Source organism: Giraffa tippelskirchi, chromosome 7 (assembly GCF_054371585.1).
Source record: "Giraffa tippelskirchi isolate mGirTip1 chromosome 7, T2T-mGirTip1v1.2.pri, whole genome shotgun sequence".
NCBI classification, from domain to species: Eukaryota; Metazoa; Chordata; class Mammalia; order Artiodactyla; family Giraffidae; genus Giraffa; species Giraffa tippelskirchi.
This window is the reverse complement of record NC_137281.1, coordinates 10,119,480-10,141,062: the sequence shown is the minus strand read 5'-3', so window position 1 is coordinate 10,141,062 and position 21,583 is coordinate 10,119,480. Positions and strand designations below refer to the sequence as shown.

At 50.8% G+C, this 21,583-nt stretch overlaps 1 protein-coding gene across 3 annotated transcripts in view; it reads left to right on the top strand.

Moving 5' to 3' along the window:
• MARK4 (microtubule affinity regulating kinase 4) overlaps positions 1 to 17,879 on the top strand; it is a 29,864-nt gene extending 11,985 nt beyond the window's left edge. The window contains exons 8-18 of one of the 3 annotated variants that reach the window (XM_081515767.1): positions 431 to 667; positions 4,026 to 4,145; positions 4,599 to 4,698; positions 6,021 to 6,130; positions 6,238 to 6,397; positions 8,851 to 9,068; positions 11,367 to 11,470; positions 13,671 to 13,949; positions 14,104 to 14,183; positions 15,121 to 15,165; positions 16,567 to 17,879. In XM_081515767.1, the coding sequence (XP_081371893.1) occupies positions 431 to 667; positions 4,026 to 4,145; positions 4,599 to 4,698; positions 6,021 to 6,130; positions 6,238 to 6,397; positions 8,851 to 9,068; positions 11,367 to 11,470; positions 13,671 to 13,949; positions 14,104 to 14,183; positions 15,121 to 15,165; positions 16,567 to 16,631 (1,518 nt within the window). In that variant the 3' untranslated portion in view covers positions 16,632 to 17,879. The remainder of the gene's footprint in view (positions 1 to 430; positions 668 to 4,025; positions 4,146 to 4,598; positions 4,699 to 6,020; positions 6,131 to 6,237; positions 6,398 to 8,850; positions 9,069 to 11,366; positions 11,471 to 13,670; positions 13,950 to 14,103; positions 14,184 to 15,120; positions 15,166 to 16,566) is intronic. The other 2 variants (XM_081515765.1, XM_081515768.1) reach the window with 2 other exon arrangements.
• Positions 17,880 to 21,583: the final 3,704 nt, after the last annotated feature.

Sequence of the window (21,583 nt, the reverse complement as noted above, 5' to 3'; positions counted from 1 at the left end):
CTCTTTGCAACCCCATGGACTGTAACCCTCCAGACTCCCTGTCCAGGGGATTTCCCCGCCAAGAATGCTGTAGCGAGGTGCCATTTCCTTCTCCAGGGGATCTTCCCGGACCAGGGATGGAACCCACGTTTCCTGCATTGGCAGGCGGGTTCTTTACTGCTGACCCACCAGGGAAGCCCATTACATAGCACTTACCAGACGTGAAATATTATCTGAGGCCTTTTGCACGGATTAACTCACTTAATTCTCACACATCCCTGTGAGGTGGGGACCTTGATTATCCCTATCATATAGATGAGGAAACTAGGCCCAGAGAAGTAAAGTCACTACCCGAGGTCATACGGGAAGAGGGGACGAGGCCGTGGCCGCTCCAGGTTGGCTGGCTCTGGTGCCGCGCACATCCGCCCTCTGCCCTCTCCTTGCCTGGCAGGCTGAGAACCTCCTGCTGGACGCTGAGGCCAACATCAAGATTGCTGACTTTGGCTTCAGCAACGAGTTCACGCTGGGCTCGAAGCTGGACACGTTCTGCGGGAGCCCCCCGTACGCCGCCCCGGAGCTGTTCCAGGGCAAGAAGTACGACGGGCCGGAGGTGGACATCTGGAGCCTCGGCGTCATCCTGTACACTCTCGTCAGCGGCTCCCTGCCCTTCGACGGGCACAACCTCAAGGTGCTGGGCGGGGCTGTCCCAGGGGCTCTGACTCCCCCGGGGAGGGCGTCTCCCGCCTTCACAGGCTGGTCCCCATCCCCCAAATCCCTCCCCTGCAGAGGCCTGGAGGGACGGGGCTGAGTTCTCAAGGCAGGACGGGGGTCAGGCAGGACCACATTGGGGTTTAGGAGTGGGCTTGGCAGCTGGCAAGCTTGGGTTCAAATCCCACTCATTCACCCATCCACTCAGTATATAGTTGTTGTTTACTGTCCACAAGTCGGGCTCTATTTTAAGTTTTGCAGACACGGGGTGAACAAAGGAGACGTGCTGCTCCCTGGGCGATCCCTGAAAACAGGCTGAGTGGGAGAAGCCAGTCACAAAAGGCCCCCCATGGTAGATTCCATGCCTATGAAGTGTCCAGAACAGGCAAATCACAGAGATCGAGAGCAGATCAGTGGTTGCCTAAGACGGGGGAGGCGAGGGGAGTTGGATGACAGGGTTTCTCCTGGGGGTAATGAAAATGTTCTAAAACGGATTTGAGTGATGACTGCAACAGCTCAGTGAATATACTAAAAAACCACTGAATGGTGCGCTTAAAAAAAAAAAAATCCTTCTCTCATGCTGACATTCTTGCAACAGAGCCAGGCAGAAAATAAAATAATAAGCAAAATATATAGCACGTTAGATGCTGGCCAGTTCTATGGAAGGGGGTGGGAAGTGTGGGGTGAGTTGTAGTGTTGGGTTGTTTCTTTTTTTTTCTCCCTTTGAATTTTTTATTCTGAAACATGCTGATCAACAGAGACGTTGTCAGACTAGAACAGAGGACAGCGGTCCTTTTCAGGAGATGCTCTGATTGCCAGCCTGTGGCCACGTGTGCTGCATGTATGTGTCTGCATACACCCATGCTGTCACTGCCATCACAGTTCCTGATGGAACACATGGGAGTCAGTTGTAGACACCACATCCCTTCCCCCCCTGAAGATTGCATACAGCCGGGATCTCCTGAGATGGGGCATTTTCTGTCCACGATCACGCTCAGGAAATCCAGCGCTGAAGCAGTCCCCAGCTCTAACCCACAGCCCGTCCTCGGGTTTCATCAGTCATCCCAAGAATATCCTTGGCAGCTATTTTTTTCTCCTGCCCCAGCGTCCCCTCGGGCGCCCTCATTGCGTTCGGTTGTCCTCTCTCTTTAGTCTCCTTTCATCTGGAACAGCTCCTCGGCCGTTCTTTGTCTTCCGCAGCCGGGTAGTGATGAGTTCAGGCCAGTCATCTAGCAGAAAGAGCCTTCCTCGGTCTGGGTTGCCCAGTGTTTCCTCCTGATTGGATCCAGGTGGTGCATTTCGGGTGGGGATTCCAAAATTCGGGCAGGAATGCTCAGGCCTGCTCAAAGTGGCCATGAGGAGCAGTCAGGGGATCAGGGAGGTCATTGCCAAGGACAGGCCAGCAGAGCCCTGAGTGGTGAGGCGGAGGGGCCCCTTGTCGCCGTGGCGTCAGCCAATCAGCCAACCCCTTCGAGCCTCAGTCTCCACCTCTGTTCAGTGAGGACCCTGCAGTACCAGCCTCATAGCAGCAATGTGAGGACTTGATGAGATCAGATAGCAGTCTTTCTGAGCCCCAAGCGTGAAATCAGGAGATCTTCCTGGATGGCCAGGCCAGCATCTCACCCGCCCCAGGCTCTTGTCACTTCCTGCTGTCCTGGTTTCCTCACCAGGCACCCCAGGCCTTGCTGGGTGAAGGAAACATGTGGCTGGGAGCCATCTCTGCTCTGTCATTTCCTTGCTGAGTGACCTTGAACAAGTCTCTTTCTGAACCTCTCCTTGTGGGGACACTTACAGCCAGACTGGGTGTGTGAGGCCCTTCACCAGGACTTGACATAAAGCCAGAGTGTCACTCCTGGGAGCTGCGCTGGGGTCAGTGCCCCTTTGATTACCTCGCAGCATCACACAGCAGTGGCAGTGTGGAGCGGTGGTTACACAGCACAGGCTCCAGGGCCCGATTGCCTGGCTTTGAACCCTGGCCCTGCCACTTTCTGGCTACACAAACCCAGAGCAAGTGACCTAACCTCTCTGGGCCTCAGTTTCTTCATCTGGAAAATGGGCATCGTGACCCTGCTCCACAGCATCCTTGTGAGCATAGATGTCACACGTGTGAAGCGCTTAGAACGCAGCCGGCTCATGATGAGGGCTCTGAAAGCGATACTTATCACTATGAAATATTCACGATCCTCCAGGCTGTGATAATGTGTAGTGTAGGAGGCTCCCCAGGCCCAGGCCTCAGCCCGCCCTGTTAGGAGAAGGCATCCTGAGGGAACTCCCAACCCAGGCCCTGGCACAGGGCTCCACCCAGAGACACCCTTTCCTCCCTTCACCTCCCACTCCATTTCCTCTGTCCCCCAGTTCTTTGTTCAGGATGGAAGGGGCTTCCCCTGGTTTGCCATGCCATGAAGCATGGAATTTATTTTTTTCTCTTGTAGCCTTGTCAGGGTCCTCCTAAAAAGCCCTAAAAAAAAGAAAAAGTCAGCATGTAAATCAGTGTTCGTTCTTGGAGACTGCCAGGGCCTCATAGCTTTTTGGAAAGACAGGTGGGGGGGTGGGCAGGATGCCGCTCTCTTGTCCCCTTTTGTAAACCTAGTCTTTCCTTTTGTTTTTATTTTTGACTGTGCCGGGTCTTCATTGTGGCACACGGGCTCCTCTTATTGCAGAGCAGACTCTAGACAGTGCGGGCTCAGTTGTTGCAGCACACAGGCTTTCTAGTTGTGACAAGTGGGCTTAGTTGCCCTGTGGCACGTGGGATCTTAATTTCCCAGACCAGGGATTAAACCTGCATCTCCTGCATTGGAAAGCAGCTTCTTAACTGGAGAAGTTCCCTAAACCTAGTATTTAAAAAGCACTTGCTCTGGGCCTGACTCTTACTGGGCATTCACTTCTTTAAACTCACTCCTACCCTGGCCTGGAAAGTGAGCGCTATGGTTGTTCCCTGTTTACAGATAAGGCCTTACAGATAAGGCCCCAGAGGCCAACTCACTGGCCCACCTCCTCTCTTATCTGGCTCATAGAACTCACCCACTCTGTAAGATTTCCTCAAAGTGAAAAGTTATATTGCTTTAAAAAAAAAAAAAAAACCTGTTTGAAAACTGCTGCATCTGTAACAGTGTTCCCATTTTACAGATGGGAACTGAGGTCGAGAGAAAGTGGTGGGGTTTTTCCCACCACGTCAGGGCTAGGACTTAGAGGCCCTGTCACTTCTGTTGCGGGATTGAGAAAGAGGAAGAGAAAGTGTGTGTGTGTGTCTGTGTGTGTGTGTGTCTGTGTGTGTGTGTGTGTGTGAGATAGGTGGGGAGGTGGGGTGGACCCCTCCCCCAGTAACCCCATCCCCCCAGGAGCTGCGGGAGCGAGTCCTCAGAGGGAAGTACCGGGTCCCTTTCTACATGTCAACAGACTGTGAGAGCATCCTGCGGAGATTTTTGGTGCTGAACCCAGCTAAACGCTGTACTCTCGAGGTGAGCTTGGCCCCCAGCCTGACACCCCTCCCATTGAAGCCCTCTTGCCTGACATGGTTCCTCTCCCCTGTCCAATCCGCCTCTGGAAGGTGAGGGGAGACAGGCAGCCCAGGAAAATGCTCCTAGACTCATCCTGATGCTACCGCCCCCCCAACAGCCTCGCCCACTCCCCGACATGCCAGTAATTAGCTAATGAGCTCCTAGGATGATTACAGGGTGCTGGGGGCCCAGATGATGCGGAGGAGGAAGGGTGGCTTCAGCAGGCTCCAGATGGGGGCTGGGGGTTGGGAGAGGAGGTGCTAGCTCTCAGGATGGCCTTGATTCTGGGGTGTTGGGCCTTGAAGGTGGGGGGCAAGGCAGGGCAGGAGCCCCATTTGGAAGCTAGGTTTATATCCCGGTGTCTTCTGATATCTCTCTCTTTCCCCTTCCGTGTCCTGCTCCCAATTCCTGCAGCAAATCATGAAAGACAAATGGATCAACATCGGCTATGAGGGTGAGGAGTTGAAGCCATACACAGAACCCGAGGAGGACTTCGGGGACACCAAGCGAATCGGTGAGGGTCAGGGAAAGCAGGGCCATGGGCCGCGGAGCTGGGAGTGGGAGCCACCCAGCACCTACCCTTTGTTCAGTGCATCAGAGAAGTTTGCAAGGCACCTAGGGAGAGCAGAGAAGTCTGGGCTCTGGTCCCTGCCCTGCTACTTTCTAGCTGTGTGACCCTGGGCCAGTGGCTTCCCCTCTCTGTGTTTCTGTTTCCTTGTCTATAAAATGAAATAATCTCTATAAAATGAATAATAGAACCTGTCCTATAGGTTTGTTATGAATATTAAATGAATGAGTTTATATAAAGCACTTACATTAGGCATGAAACAAGTACTTTTGAGTCATAGTAGGCATGTAATAAGTGCTGTTGTGTTAGCTTTGACTATTAACACACAAGAACTCACAGGTGACTTCCAGAAGAGTTTGGACAAAGCCATCAGTAATCTGCATGCTTGAGAAAAACTCCCACCTTGGCACATGGCTCATTCACCACCCCTTCAGTCCCAATTCCTTCAGCCCGGAGCCCTCAAACTCTTGGCCCTAAAGCATTAGCCCTGGAAGAGCCCCTTAGGGACCATCTAGTAAACCCTCACTCTGCAGCTGATGAAATTGAAGCCACCATCAGATCTGGCTATATTAATCAAGACTTTACAGTTGCAAGTAACAGAAAACCCCAGCCATTCTGGCTTCAACTAGAAAATAATAATTGGTTGATCCATATGAAATCACCATTTTCATAGCTCAGAAATTATCAGTATGGGCAATTTCATGTGGTTTAACCTAATAGTGATGTTATTTCATTCACATAACTGAAAAGACCATAATATGTCAGCTTTCAGGCACAGCTGGGTCCAGGTGCTCAGAGACAGTTGTTAGGAATCTTCTCAGTGGTGACTTCTTTCCCAGGCAGCTCTCCCTGCAGGAGCAAACTGACAACAGCATATCCTAGTGGCCTGGACACCTCAGCAGGAAGAGAAGACACTTTCCATGGAAGCTGTAGGGTGGGACCCATTGGCTACCCCCCTGAAGCAGTCAGTTTGACCTTGGGAATGGAACACTCTTATTGGCCAAAAGTGGGTGTGGCCTTGGGGATAGAGCACTCTGATTGGCCAGACCTGAGTAATATGCCTGCCCCTGGGGTTTGGAGCAGGCAGGAGTCAGCTGGGGGATCTGAGCAGGGAAGAAATATTCTTCCAAGGAAAATCAGGGTGCTGCTGGCAGAAGGGGGAATGATTACTGGACAGGCCAAAGTGCAGGCATTACTGTGTGATGCAGAAAAGAGTAGAAGGGAAGGATCTGGGGAGACTGAACCTCCTCTCCATCCCCCTCTCCCAGAGGTGATGGTGGGTATGGGCTACACGCGGGAAGAAATCAAAGAGGCCTTGACCAGCCAGAAGTACAACGAAGTGACCGCCACCTACCTCCTGCTGGGCAGGAAGACTGAGGTCAGAAGGCGTCAGGGACATTCGGGATGCGCGATACCCGGGGTGGAGGGAGACCTCTGGGACAAAGGGGAAGGGGCTGAGGTTCCTTGTCTGTCATCTTCCTGCAGGAGGGTGGGGACCGGGGTGCCCCGGGGCTGGCCCTGGCACGGGTGCGGGCGCCCAGCGACACCACCAATGGAACAAGCTCCAGCAAAGGCACCAGCCACAGCAAAGGGCAACGGAGTTCCTCCTCCACCTACCACCGCCAGCGCAGGCATAGCGACTTCTGTGAGTATTGCCCCAACACTCGTACATGCCATCCCTGGCCCCAGACCTGCATTATGTCAGGGTTCTCTGGCTGACAAGCAGCAGAAACCAGCTCAAGCCAACTGCAACAAAGGGAGAAACGTCTTACAAAGGTGCAGGGACATTGCATGGAATGTGGAGGCAGCCAGGCTCAGGAAGGGATTAGAAACTGGAAAAGCAGCCAACCCCAGAACAGACACTTTGTGTCTTGCTTCTTCTTTGTTCATCTGGTTCTTCCTTTCTGTTTTTCATATCCTGCCTTACCTTTTCCCCAGTCTCTTAACTTCTTACAACTCAGTTTTAGAGGCCAGCTCAATAGTAGCTGAAATCTCTTTGATCCACTTAATATCAGAGTCCAGTTGGGATTAATGTACTTGACTGGGACACAGGAGGACACATTGTACAAAAAGGCTGCTGAAAGCCTGCCCTTTTGCCTCTCTTCCACACTTACTAGTGGTAAGGGGCTGGGGAGACATCTGCTTGCATCCTACATTCTTCAACTAACAGATATCTCATTTCCTGCAGAAAACAGACCCACAACCACTGCCACCATAAATGAGACACGGGAACTTGTAAGAGGTCTCTACCTATACCCTCATCAAATGTTAATCATCTTCACTATATTTTTTAACAGCTTTACTGAGAAATAATTCACATACTATGCAGTTCACCCATTTAAAATATACAATTAAGTGACATTAGTATGTTCACAGATTTGTACGTCCTTCACCACAGTCAACTTTAGAACATGGTCAGTACCCTGGAAAGAGACTCTACAACCCTTAGCCATCTACTTCAAATCTCCCATCCACCCCAGCTCCCCACCCCTGACAACTACTAATCTACTGTCTCTATACATTTCCCTTTTCTGGACCTTTCTTATAATTAGAATCATACAATCCGTGGCCTTTTGTGACTGCCTTCTTTCACTTAGCATGTTTTCAAGATTCATCCATATCATAGCATGTATCAGTACTCCACTTTTTTATTGCCAAATAACATTCCATCACATGGATATACCATGTTTTGTTTATGCACCATCAGTGGAGGGTCATTTGGGTTTTCACCTTTGGCTGTTGTGAGTAATTTTCTTTGTGGGTCTTTGTTTTCATTTCTCTTGGGTGTATACCTAAGGGTGGAATCGCTGGGTCGTATGGTAACTCTATGTTTAATAGTTAAATAACTGCCAAGGTGACTTTCCATTATTTTTGCATCCCTACTTCTCTCCTGGGGGTGAAGTTCCTTACTCTGGGACAGGCACTGGTACAGGAAGAGGGAAGTCAGGGAAGCTTAGTCTTGAGCAGGAAATATCCTGGATGGTCAAGCCATTCCCCTTCCCTGGGTCTCCTTTTCCCCACCTATACAGTAGCGAGATTGGCCCAGAAAGACCGTGAGAAGCTTGTGATTCCAACAACCTATGATTAGAACATAGTAACCTTTAAAAATAATCCACATGGAGACCATTCTGGGTTCCAGAGTTTGCAGGATGAAAGATAGTTGATGGGTGCCCCGTGTCTGTCACTGTAGAGCTTGTTGTGGTTCTGGGGCTTTTGAGCATTAAGTTTTCTGAATTTTAACACACAGAAGTTCCAACTCGCTGAAGTTCTAGAACACCCTTAACCCCTGGGTTCTAAAACCATAAATTTCCAAGATGTTCTAAGGGACCGAATTTGTTTTGTTTTTGAAATTAATAGTCACATCCTTCAAAACTCGATAGTGCAGAAAGCGTAGACAGTAAAAACATCTTTGTCCTACACGTTTCTCCCAGCCCCCAGTCCCATTTGGAAACAGCCACTGTTACCAGTTTTATGTGAACTCTTTTGGAGAAGTTTTATTCATATATAAATATATAAAGAGACAGATGTGAAAAGGAAAAAGATATGAAAATGCCTAAAGATGTATAAATACAATGTTAATATATTAATATACCATAAAGATATTATCCCCTTTAAATAGAAGTGATAGTCTTTGGGCAACATTCATTATAAACAAGTACAGATAAATAGATATAGATAGGTATGTACTTTCTCCTCATTTTTACACATGATAGCCCACTGTAGACCTCATACATAGCCTTGCCCTTTCTATCTCACAGTCTATCTTGAAGATCTTTCTATATGGGAACATTTTTTATAGTTGCATAGTATTCCATTGGGTGGCAATATCTTGACTTATTTAATTATTCCCACATTAAGGGGTGTTCAGGCTGTTCCCAATCTTTTGGCCTGAAAAAGAGAAAAAAGAAGTAGGATTCAGTGAATAACCTGCACATGTGTTGTGTCATTTCCGTGGAGCCTCTGAGTCCACGAATACGTGTCACTTAGACATTGTTAGAATGGCCTGTGCGAGGAGGTCTGAGGTTCTAAGGATCACCCAGAGTAGATTTTTGCTTTTTCTGCTGACGCCAGCACAAAACTGTCCCCTCCCTCTACCAGGTGGCCCATCCCCTGCACCCCTGCACCCCAAGCGCAGCCCAACCAGCACGGGGGAGGCGGAGCTGAAGGAGGAGCGCCTGCCAGGCCGGAAGGCGAGCTGCAGTGCTGCGGGGAGCGGGAGCCGAGGGCTGCCCCCATCCAGCCCCATGGTCAGCAGCGCCCACAACCCCAACAAGGCAGAGATCCCAGAGCGGCGGAAGGACAGCACAAGCACCCCTGTGAGTTGGGGGGTGCTGGGGGGATGGCACCCGGGCGGCCTCCCCCTCGTGGCCCAGCCTGTCAGCGTCCCCTGGGCCACATTTCTCGCACTCCGTCATTTCCCATCCCTCCTGTTCCCCAGACCACCGCACAGGATTCTGTTATATCCATTCATTCATTCACTCAACACACATGTATTGAGTGTGCTCTCTGCCTGAGCTTGTACTCGAGTCTAGTGTATAAGTTAGGATTCAGTGTCAAAAACAAATTCTCTGTGCTTTCAACTGGAAGGATTTAATATGGAGAATTAGGTGTGGTGCTTACACAACTGTAGGAAGGGCTGGAGGAGCAGGCACTGGACAAGACCTACAAGAAAGACACATTACCACGGCAGAACTGACCCACCAAGGGAGCGCCCGCCTTTGAGGCCCCCTTGAGCTCTGCTGGGCTACGATGCAAGACTCAGAGATGTCATCCTCTACCAGAAGAGCCTCTTGCTGCCCAGAGGTCTGGAGAACTGGCATTGGTGCCTGCTGAAGCAGAGACCCTCATCCCACAGTCTTGCCTGTGTGAGCAGAAGTCAGAGGGGGCAGGAAGGTGGCTATCACCCCATTTCCACCTTCCAGATCTCCACAAAAGCAGAGGTTGCCAGATCCCCTTCATACCCAGAACCTGGGCTGCCGAAGAATTTCTGGAGAATGTAGCATTTGGCTTTCTCGCTTCTACAGCTCCCTAGAATGCGATAATACAAGCTGAGGGAACCAAAATATCCTCAACATCGGGAGACAGAGGTGGAGGCAAGTTACAGGAAGGGGGTCAGGATACAGAAGCCGCATAGACCAACGTTTGAATTACACTGATGAGCTGTGTCACCTCGAGCAGGTGACTCCCCCTCTCTGAGCTTCCCTCTGCCTCTGCCACCCTGTGAAGTGAGCTTATCAAAGAGCTTGGGTTGTCGGGGGGTTCTTCTGCCATCTTCACACAGTGCCTGGCTCAGTAAAGACTCAATGAATGAAAGCTGTTGTCATTGTTGAAATACATCCACACTTCTAAGACACTAAAAAAGGACAGCAAATTACCCCTTGCCCCCAAAAATAGAAGGCAGGAAATAATAAAGAGAAGAAATCAATACAGGAGAAAACAGATGCACACTAGAGAAAATCAACAAGCCAAAAGCTGATTCTTTGAAAAGATTAATAAAGTCAGTGGACCCCTAGCAAGACTAATTAAGAAAAAAACACACAACATTGCAAATCAACTATACTTCAATTTTTTAAAAAAAGAAGAAAGAAGATAGCAAGCACAAATTACCAGTTATCAGAAGTGAAAAGGGGAGCTTCATTGTGACATAGAAAGAAAGATGGTATTAGGAACTACGTTATGCCAATAAATTTGACAGTTTAGACAAAACGGACAAATGTCTTTTAGAAACACACCAAAACTGACCCGAGAAGAAGTAGAAAACCTGAACAGTCTCAACACTTCCACATAAAGAAAACTCCAGACCCAGATGGCTCTAAACTGGTGGAAGTCTTCCAAACATCGAAAGAAGAGATAATACCTATCTTAGGCAGACTTCCAGAGGAAAAAAGGATCACTTCCCAGCACATTTTGTGAGGCAACAAAATCCTGACATGCTATTCCTGTCCTCAGCTCAGTGCAGTGCAGGGTGGCGATGTATGTATGAACAGATGTGGTCAATACAAAGCAATGTGGCCAATACAATACAAGGCTGTAGCTGGGAGCGCAGAAGGTAGCTGACTCAGCCAGGGCCCAGGGCAGGCATATGTTATGACCTGACACCTGAGAGATCCCTAGGAGTGAGTCAGAGGGGAAGGTAGGAGGAAGACCCAAGCAGAAGAGACAGCCTGTGCAAAGGCCTTTAGGAGGAGAGATGCGACTTCCTTGGCAATCCAGCAGTTATCACTCCACCTTCCCACGCAGGTGGCCTGGGTTCAATCCCTGGTCCAAGAACTGAGATGCCATGTGCCTCTCAATGTGGCATAAATAAGTATGTTTTTAAAAGTTTGACATGCTGGAGGTGGGGGGAGGTCTGGGAGAGGAGAGGTGGGCAAGGTTGCCCCCTGGGAGCTTTCCGTGACCTTCTCTCCTCCCAGCTCCAAGGCCCCCCATGACTCTTAGCCTGCATTGCTGGCATGACCCATTGACCTTTCATGTCTTTAGCCAAAGTAAACCGTCACTTTTGGTTTGCACACAGGCCCCTGCCTCGACCCTAATGAGGGAGGCCAGAGAGGGGAAAAGGGATTAAGGAGTGTCCCTTTTCCCCCTCACTCTCCTCCTGGCTTTGTCTCCTACAGAATAACCTCCCTCCCAGCATGATGACCCGCAGAAACACCTACGTTTGCACAGAACGCCCAGGGGCTGAGCGCCCATCCTTGTTGCCAAACGGCAAAGAAAACAGGTATGAAGGGAGGGCAGCAACGGGGAAGGAGAGATGGGGTGTAGGTGAGCAGGGCCCCCTGATCTAAAATGATAGACGTTGTGGGGAGGGGTGGTGTGGGGATGGGAGAGTCTGCACGTCTGCCGTTCCTTTGGCAGAATCTACCCATGTCCTCCTTGTCCCAGACCCCCCTGAAAAATCCTCCCCCCTTAATTAGTCATCAGCACCAGCAAAGCAGTCTACCCCACTCTCTGCCCACGAGTCTGGGGAACCTGAGTTCATTTTTTTTTTGAATGATCCATTTTTAGAGTTGGAGAGAAGCCCTAGAATGTCACAGTTGCAACATCCTCTAGTTGGCGGGATTTCAAACTTATTTGCCTGAGTTGGTTCAGGCTCCTTCAGCTGGCAAGTGAGGGAAACCAGTGCAGGCTGGCTGGAGCATACGAAGAGGATGAATTGGTTCACATCACAGTTCAAGTCCCAGAGTGGGGCGGGCTTCAGGATCATGACACTCAACACCCATCAGGACTAGAGGGTGTGACACGCAGGTGCACTCTGGGAAACACCCAATAAAGGGAGGCAGGTGTCACTCTTTGGTGGGGGCAGGGTAATGGAGTGTTTGGAAGTGGTGATTCAGCTCTGAGTTCCGAATCTCGCCTCTGCACTCCACGAGCAAGATAACCATCGGCGGGTCTCTGAGCCTCCGTTTCCTCCTGTGTGAGATGGAGCCAATGTTCTCTGCCTCCAGTCCCATTAGAGGGATCCGGTGGAGATCAGGTGTGTCCAGTACCTCACATAGGGTCTGAGACACAGTAGGCATTCGATGAGTCAGAACTTATTTGGGGGTTATTAAATAAAAATAATTAATAGTCAACATTTATCAAGCAGTAGCTATAGGCTGGGCCTGTGTACGTTAGCTGGTTGAATGCCCCTAACAATTTTATGAGATCGATCCTGGTATCTCATTTTACAGCGGAGGGAATGAGGCACAGATAGGTTAAGTAACTTATCCAAAGCCACACAGCTGGTAAGTCAAGGAGCAAAGATTCCAGACTGACTCCAGAGTCTGTACTTTTAATCAGTATAATATATGGCCTCCAAGTCCTGGCCAAGAGATAGCATATAGTTAGGTTATAGATTCAGGAGGGAAGAGATCTTAAGGCACAGTAGATGAGATGGAGGTTTAGTCCTCTGTGATGCAACCATCCAGAAGTAGGAGGCAGGGTCCTCCAAGGATTCAGGACCAATCTTAACATGAGACTACAGCTTTGGATCTGAGGCCACTGCACCAGCTGCCACTATTTCCCAACCAGCAAAAAGGGTGGAAAGAGAGTGGAGTGCAAACTGCTTTTCTGTTCAAAGGCATAACCCAGAAATGGCCCAGAGCACTTCTGCTTACATCCTATTGGCCAGAACATGGTCATATAACCATCCCTAGCTGCAAAGGAAGCCGGGACATGTAGTCTTTGGCTGGGTGGCCATGTGCAACGTTTATACTCTCGGGGGTTTGGTTACTAATAGTAAAACAAACTGTATGGATTCTGGGTGAGAGGTAATGATATCTGCCAGTCAGGGCTCCCTCTTTGAGATCTGGCTGGTCCTGGCGTCCCTAGAAGGATAGTAATTGGAGGTCTGGCTTCTGCTGTGAGGACTGGGAGGGTCAGAGGGCCTGGGAAAGGTCCTGGGATAATGAAGGCACCCCTGCCTACACAGAATCTTGAGAATTAGAGAGAGGGTTCCTTCCTCTTTATTTTTACCTGTTGAAAATTTTCATAATGAATGTAAGTTTCCTTGATGTTCACATCTATTCCTCTCCCACGTTTGAATAATGAAAGTTCAGATAGCAAAGTGTTTGCACAATTGGTTTGGTTCCTGAGGTTTGGATGGCAAATAGCAGAGGATTCATTTAAAAGTGTATCTGAATCTATTCAATTGCCAAGTTTGGAGAGAGGAGAGTTGGGATAGGGGATGGTTTGGAGGGGACAGAGTTTGAAGAAAGAATGGTTTGAAGGAAGAATGATTTAGTAGGTGAGAAGAGTCAGTAAAATAATGCTAAGGTTGTATAGTGCACAACCTGCACAACTCTACACAGCAGCCCTGTCTCTGAGTTCCAGATTGGTAGAGGTTTCTGATCTCAGGACAGACCAGTGAAGAATCAGAGGGACTGAGGACTCTGGCATGCCTCAAAGCTCCACCCTAACTTGTACCTCTCTGCCCACAGCTCGGGTACCCCACGGGTGCCCCCCGCCTCCCCCTCCAGTCACAGCCTGGCTCCCCCATCAGGGGAGCGGAGCCGCCTGGCACGCGGCTCCACCATCCGCAGCACCTTCCACGGTGGCCAGGTCCGAGACAGGCGGGCAGGGGGCGGGGGAGGTGGGGGCGTGCAGAATGGGCCCCCCGCCTCTCCCACACTGGCCCACGAAGCCACGCCCCTGCCCACTGGGCGGCCTCGCCCCACCACCAACCTCTTCACCAAGCTGACCTCCAAACTGACCCGAAGGTGAGCCCCACGGGACATGGGGGACAGGGAGAGGGATGGGGGCTGATGGGACCTAACCTGTCTTCTGCTCTACTCTGCCTCCTGTACCCCGACATCTCCATCTCCTTCTCCTTCTCTTCCTCCATCACTCTTCACCTCCCTCCTCACACTACAGGGTTACCCTCGATCCCTCTAAACGGCAGAACTCTAACCGCTGTGTTTCGGGCGCCTCTCTGCCCCAGGGATCCAAAATCAGTAAGTCCCCTCCACCTCTGCTCTCACTGGTTCTGCCTCCCTGTCTGCATGTCTGACCCCTGTGCGGACCTGGTGGGAGGGGGCGCTGTGAGCTGGGTAGGGGGTCTGTATGTGGGCTCTGGTTGTTCATTTACTCAGATAATAAACAATAGTCTGGCCTCTGGAGCCAGATTCAGGGTTCAGACCCTGAGCTCTGCTGAGTGACCTTAACCAAATGACTCAGCCTCTCTGGGCCTCACTTTCCTTTTCCCTAAAATGGGGATAGTAATAACAGTATCTTCCTCATAGGGTTGTTGTGCAGACTAAGTGAGGTGATACATGGACTGAGCTTTGAATGTTGCCCTGGAAAATACTTTATAAGTGTTTTCTATCATTTTTATTCTTTGAGTGTCTACTGTGCGCTTGGCACCATCGTGAGCCCGGAGTAAAGTGAATAAGAGGGATAAAATCCCTGCCCAGGGCATTCTACTAGGGGACCCAGACAGTAAACAATAAATAAAATATATAGACTATCAGGTAGTGGCAAGTACTAAGGAGAAAAATAGAACAGAGAACCGGGGTGGAGTGGTGGTGGTGATGTGCGTGTCAGGGTATGGGGAAGGAAGAGTACAGTTTAAATGGAGCAGGCCTCACTAAGGAGGTGTCATTTGAGCACAGGCTGAAGGAGGGCTTTGTGTGTCTGTCTGTCTCCTATATGTAGGTGAGTCTCTACCCACCCCGCCTCTCTTTTGTCTTCCAAATTCTTCAGTATCTTTCCTCCAACCTGCACTAACCATTTCCGAATGGGCTCGCCTTCTGGGTATGGAGAGGGAGATCAAATCCTGACTCCCAGCCCAGCTCCAGCCCTCAGGGAGGAACCAGGGCTGAGGCAATGGATTGAGGGAGGGGGGCCCCCTTATGTCCAAATTAGACACTCATCCCCCCACCCTTCCCATAGGGTCACAGACGAACCTGAGAGAATCGGGGGACCTGAGGTCACAAGGTGAGTATCTGTGCTTCCCCTTTTGCCTCAGACCCCTCTAGAGTAAGCACCTCTCCTCACCACCCCCACCAGACCCCTAGCTGGGGCCCGAACCTCATCCTCCAAAGCCAGTTTCCTGAAATGCTTCTGTGACCCCCTCTTCTCTGCCGCCTCCTCTTATGTGCCCTCACATTGATTTCCTCTCATGTCCACCTCCATCCCTTAGCATCATCCCTTGACCACCTTTAACTTCAGTCTCTCCCATCTATAACCCACTCCTCCCCCTTTGACACCACACCACCTTTCCCCTCTCATCCAGTGAGGCACAATGGTTGCTGACAACCCTGGGCCAGTATAGAAACTCCAGTGGAATTAGCGAGTCTCCTCAGCAGGGCCAACAGTCCCAGAACCGAATCTCATTGGCTGGAATTGGGTCACATGTCCATCCCTAAACCAATGCCTGTGATCAGAAGAGTGGAGTGCTCTGATTGGTCAGACTTGGTCACATGCTCATCTTTGAACCAATCAAAGTGGGGGAGAGGTGTGGAATGCTCTCTTTGCTTGGAAGTGAGTCATGTGTTCACCCTTGGAGCTGAGAGGTGAATCTGCTCAACCTAAACCGGAAAGACTAGATCTGCAGTGCTTTTCAAGGAGAACACTCTTGGTATTTGAGAAGAGACATTTCTTTTGTTAGGCAGGGCCCTCTCACACTGCAGAATGTGTATCATTCCTGAACCATCCCCCCACTCTGATAAATGCAGGCAGCGGTCCCTTCCCAAGACATTTCGACAATCAAAAAGCCCTCAGAAATTTACTAGTATCTGTTGGAAGACAGTACTGCTCCTAGGTGTGAGAAATCCCTAGTCTAGAGTGAGGAGAATTGGTTCTCCAAGGGAAAAAATGATTATTACCAGAAGAAGGATATATTAGGAAACAAGTTGAGCTGCTATAGGGAAGAGACCCCCAAATACAAACAGGAATAAGTTTCTGTCTCACACAAACTATGTGTCCAGGCCAGGCTGGCAGGGCCACTCTGTTACGTGAGATCCTTCGGGTACCCAGGGCTCCTGCATCCTCATCCCTAGAGCCCTGTCAACTTCATAGCCCATGCTAGCTCGTGCTGCAGCCTCATAGGAGGTGGGGCAAGAGAGTCCAGGGCATACAGTTTCCTTTGAAAGAGGTGATATGGAGTTACACGGTCACTTCCACGCACATCTAGGCATTTGGAGACAAGACCACACCTGGCTGCAGGGGAGGCTGGGAAATACCGTCTCCAGGTGGATAGCTATTTACAGAGGAAAGACTGTCCCTGGAGTAAAAGAGGTTTTGAGAAGACGTCTAGGAGAGCTGTCCCAAAGTGGGAACAGTGAGTTACCTTCCTCTTCTCTCCCATCTCTAACCAGTCATATCTTCCTACCTCAGTTGCCATCTACCTTGGGATCAAACGGAAACCGCCCCCCGGTTGCTCCGATTCCCCTGGAGTGTGAAACTGACCAGCTCGCGCCCGCCCGAGGCCCTGATGGCAGCTCTGCGCCAGGCCACCGCGGCCGCCCGCTGCCGCTGCCGCCAGCCACAGCCATTCCTGCTGGCCTGCCTGCACGGGGGTGCGGGCGGGCCCGAGCCCCTGTCCCACTTCGAAGTGGAGGTCTGCCAGCTGCCCCGGCCGGGCCTGCGGGGAGTTCTCTTTCGCCGCGTGGCGGGCACTGCCCTGGCCTTCCGCACCCTCGTCACCCGCATCTCCAATGACCTCGAGCTCTGAGCCGCCACGGCCCCAAGTCCCCTCCTCTTCCTCGCCCCCTTCACTTCGACAGAAAAATGGGGTCAAGGAGGGGATTCTCCCTTTGTCATCACCTCAGTTTCCCTGAAATGGATTTGGGGGCAGAGGTCGTCCCCTCTGTGTTCTCCAGGGCCCGCTGAGCAGGAGAGAAGAGCGAAGGGGCTTCGTAGGAGGGAGCTGGCACCTTCCTGGAGCCCCCGGCCCACCCGGTCCCCCCTCACCCTGCCATGGGGAACCTGAGGAGACTTTGGGGCCAGGGCGGGGCAGAAAAGGAAACTGAGGAAACTTCCATTCCCCGACAGCTCAAGAATTAGGCCTTGGGCAGGGGCAAGAAGAGTTGCTGAGCCTAAAGACTGAAGAATTGGGGGTGGGGGGTGCTGGGAGTGGGGGTCAGAGAGGCAGAACCCTTCCCTTCCCCCTCCCCTCCTGCTCGAGTCCCCACTTCCTGCCCCAGGCTGGCGCGGGGCACTTTGTACAAATCCTTGTAAATACCTCCACACCCTCCCTTCTGCAGAGATCTCTGGAGGAGCTGCCGCTCTCACCTCTGGTTTTTAAGTTATTACACCCCCCACCCTCCTCCTGTCAGCCCCCTCACCTGCAGCCTGATGCCCAATAAAGTTAGAGGAGAGTCCCCCCTCCCCCACGCTGACCCTGGGGTTTTCCTTCCCTGCCCTCACCTGCAAGTGAGATGAAGAGGAGGTGTGTGACTTTGGGCCAGTGGTTTCGCCTTTCTGAGCCTCGGTTTTCTCATCTGCAGAATGGGAGCAGTGGGGGTATGGGGTCAAGGGTGATTGTGGAAGAGGGCAGGAAGGGACTTGGCCTCGTCCACGAGGCCCCAGTTCCTGTATTGGACCCCTGTTCATCCACTCACATATTCACCCACATGTTATATTGGACTCTAAGCCACTTCTTACTCCAGTAGTAAGTACATTTATTCAATAAACAGTCATTGACCGGTGCCTACTCCATGCCAGGCCCAGTGCTGGACACAGAGATGCAGGGAGCCCCTGTCTATGGGGGACATGGATTCTGACAGACACTAGAGAAACCATTGCTTTTTGGAGGGGGTTGGGCCAGAAGAGAAAGTGAGAGGGTTTGGGGAAGGCACTCCAGAGGAACTGATGCTGGAGTTTGGCTCTGAAGGATGAGTAGGAGTTGACCAGGTATTGGGCATCCCCTGGGCACAAGCCTGGAAGTGGGACAGCATGGTATAGCTCAGAGAACTGTGGGTAATTTCAGTATGGCTGCTGTGTTGGGAGTGGGTGGAAAATAAGCAAGAGAAATGCTGTATTAGGACTAATAATCTAGCTACACTTAAGCAAAAAGGTATTTGTTTGCTCATTTCATAGGCCAGGGGTGCCTGACTTCAGGTATAGCTGGATTCAGGCCACAGGCTGGCTCATCTCTGCTTTTTTCAGTGTAAGTTTCGTTCTAGTTCAGTTCAGTCGCTCAGTTGTGTCCGACTCTTTGCGAGCCCATGAATCGCAGCACGCCAGGCCTCCCTGTCCATCACCAACTCCCGGAGTCTACCCAAACTCGTCCATAGAGTCGGTGATGCCATCCAGCCATCTCATCCTCTGTCATTCCCTTCTCCTGCCCCCAATCCCTCCCAGCATCAGGGTCTTTTCCAGTGAGTCATCTCTTTGCATGAGGTGGCCAAAGTATTGGAATTTCAGCTTCAACATCAGTCCTTCCAATGAACACCCAGGACTGATCTCCTTTAGGATAGACTGGTTGGATCTCCCTGCAGTCCAAGGGACTCTCCAGAGTCTTCTCCAACACCACAGTTCAAAAGCTTCAATTCTTCGGCGCTCAGTTTTCTTCACAGTCCAACTCATATCCATACATGACCGCTGGAAAACCCATAGCCTTGACTAGATGGACCTTTGTTGGCAAAGTAATGTCTCTGCTTTTTAATATGCTATCTAGGTTGGTCATAACTTTTCTTCCAAGGAGTAAGCGTCTTTTAATTTCATGGCTGCAGTCACCATCTGCAGTGATTTTGGAGCCCAAAAAATAAAGTCTGAAGCTGTTAGTAGTTTCATCCAATAGGTGCCTGGTGTCAGCGGTGACACCAGCAGTTCCAAGCTTTTATCCTTCCAGCTTAGTGGCTATAGCAGAGTTCCTCATTGCCAACTTCAAGCAAAAGTCCCAAGACAGGCTTTCATTGGCCCGGATAAGTCGTGATCACCCCGAACCAGTCACTGTGACTGGAGTGGCCTGTACCTCGGGCTGGACTTAGAGGGGTTCCTCAAACGAAAGTCAAGGTATCACTATAAGGGAAGTAGAAGCATGATAGATGTAAGCAGAAAAGGGCTGTCCGGTGCAGGAGGGCAGGGCACTTCACCAGAGCCTTGTGGGCCAAAGTGCGCGGTCTGGGCTTTCATCCGAGGGCACTGGGGAGCCACGGAGGGTTGCTTGCAGGCAAGAAGCTTAGTTAAACTGCCTCACTTGCCTATTTAAGTCATGGTAGGGTCGACTGTTGTATTCTTCATGGGACAGGAAAGTCAAATGAGAGCTGAAGAGGGCTAAAAATTAAGAGTGGCTGGCTCAAGAAAGAAAAAAAGTGGTCAGTGTTGAAAAATTCAGGGTCTGAGGCAGAATCAAAATCCTATCATGAGTTAGCCCATAACAGGACTCTGCTGAAAGACAGGTGCTTGTAGTTGAGAGGGTGGAAAAACGAGGTGTGCAGCAGGGGAGCGAAGCCTGTCACAAAACCCTCAATTCCTGAGTTCTTCCTCGGTTCCCAGCCCTGGGCTGGAGACACAGTGGCGGCCAAGACAAGCCCAGCCCTGCCCTCACATAGGGTTCACATTCCAGGGGAGGAGGCAGCTGTGTCCTCAGTGATGATTCTGGAGTCGGTGAGGCTGGTTGGGGGAGTGGAGAAGGGGAAACTGCCCCCGCCAGGGAGGACTTCCTGGAGGAGGAGGCACAGCTCCCCTGGGACAGGGAGAATGGTGAGCAGCTAACCAGGCATGGCAGAATCGGGGGGCCTGGGTTGGGGGGCAGGCATGAGTTCTAAGCAGAGAGAAGCAAGAGTACAAGTCCTTCAGCAAACGGCATATGACTTAACTGAGTATGGAGTCACTGAGAGATGAGGCTGGAGGGCTGGTCGGCCTTGAAGGTCATGGAGAGTTACCTGGGTTTTTACTGAGGGTACTGGGCAGCCACAGCAAGGTCGTTGAGTAAGAGAGAGTCGGGCAGGCAGGTTTGTGCTGTGATGGGAGGGAGGGAATCAGGTCAGAAGGGCGGGGGGACAGAAGGTGGGGAGGGAAGGGGTGGACTTCAGGCTTAGGAGGCAAAATGGGAGGGACAGACATGATAGCTGACAGGTGCCTAGATGGCGGACTTGGCTGGCTCGGACCATGGTCTGTGATTTAAGTGGCACTGAGTGGAGCTCGGATTAGTGATGGGATCTTCAGTTGGGGACAGTATTGTAAAGGACATCCCAACGTCTACCAGACCCTGAGTGCCCTGACCTTTGGGGTCTCTTCTATTTCCATAATCTCTCTGGGAACTCTTGGGGACATCCCTAGGCCTCAGTTTCTCCTCTGGAAAATGGAGCGATTGCTTGATCTCTAGGGGCCCTTTACCTGTGTGACTTAAGAATGGAAAAAGTGCCTCCTCCAGGTCCCTGGCGGGCTCTGTCTTCCTAACTTGGCCTCACATTTTCTTCTAAAACCTTTGTCCGTTTGGGGGCCCACTCACTACCCGCTTGATAATGAAGGCCTCGTCCTATTGGGTCAAGTAGAAGTGGTTGACGTGGCTGACACCCAATACCTGTTCAGATGTTTTTTTGCCTTCGATTACCCGCTTCTCCCATTCCCGACCTCATGGCCACTTCCTGCTCTTTCCTAGAACCAGGATCTCCAAAAGGCCTGTCCTCAAAGACTTCACAGGGATGCTGTGACCCAAGCTCCAGCCTGGAAGAGGAAAGAGCTTGGGCAGACATTAGGGTGGGAATTGCACAGTGTAAGGAATGGAAAAGTGTATAGAGGAATCGTGAGAAAAGAACCGGGAAGAAGAGCCTTCGGCAGATGGTACACATTTGTTTGACCTTGAAGAAGCACACGTAATAGAGAATTCTAAGAGATACGGGAAACCATGGCAGGTTCTTGAGCAAAGCAAGGGAAATTGAAAAGACTGGTAACAGCTATAGAGGGCTGTGTGTGTGTATATATATATATATATATTCGATCTGAATTCAGATCGCACAGAAAGAGGGTCAGGGAAAAGCATCATGAAGTAGATAGTGATGAGATGCATCCAAAGTCTCAAACCACAGACCCGGAGGGCAAATTCAGATATTTTGTTTGACCTCCGTTTTTCCCTAGAATGGATCCTGTGTTTGAGATCTGAGCATGAGTGACTGGGAGCGGAGGTTGGGAAGGGCCCAAACTCAGTGTGTGACACTGGACCACACCTCTCTGGATCTCAGATTCCCCATAGAGCCTTGTAATGTTTTAATTAGATGCTGTACCCTGAACTTGCCTCATTTTAGAGATGGGAAAAGATGAGAAGGGAATGGCTACCCACTCCAGTATTCTTGCCTGGAGAATTCCACGGAGAGAGGAGCCTGGCGGGCTACAGTTCATGGGGTCGCAAAGAGTCAGACACGACTGAACGACTAACGCTTTCGCTTTAGAGGTGGGATAAAACGTG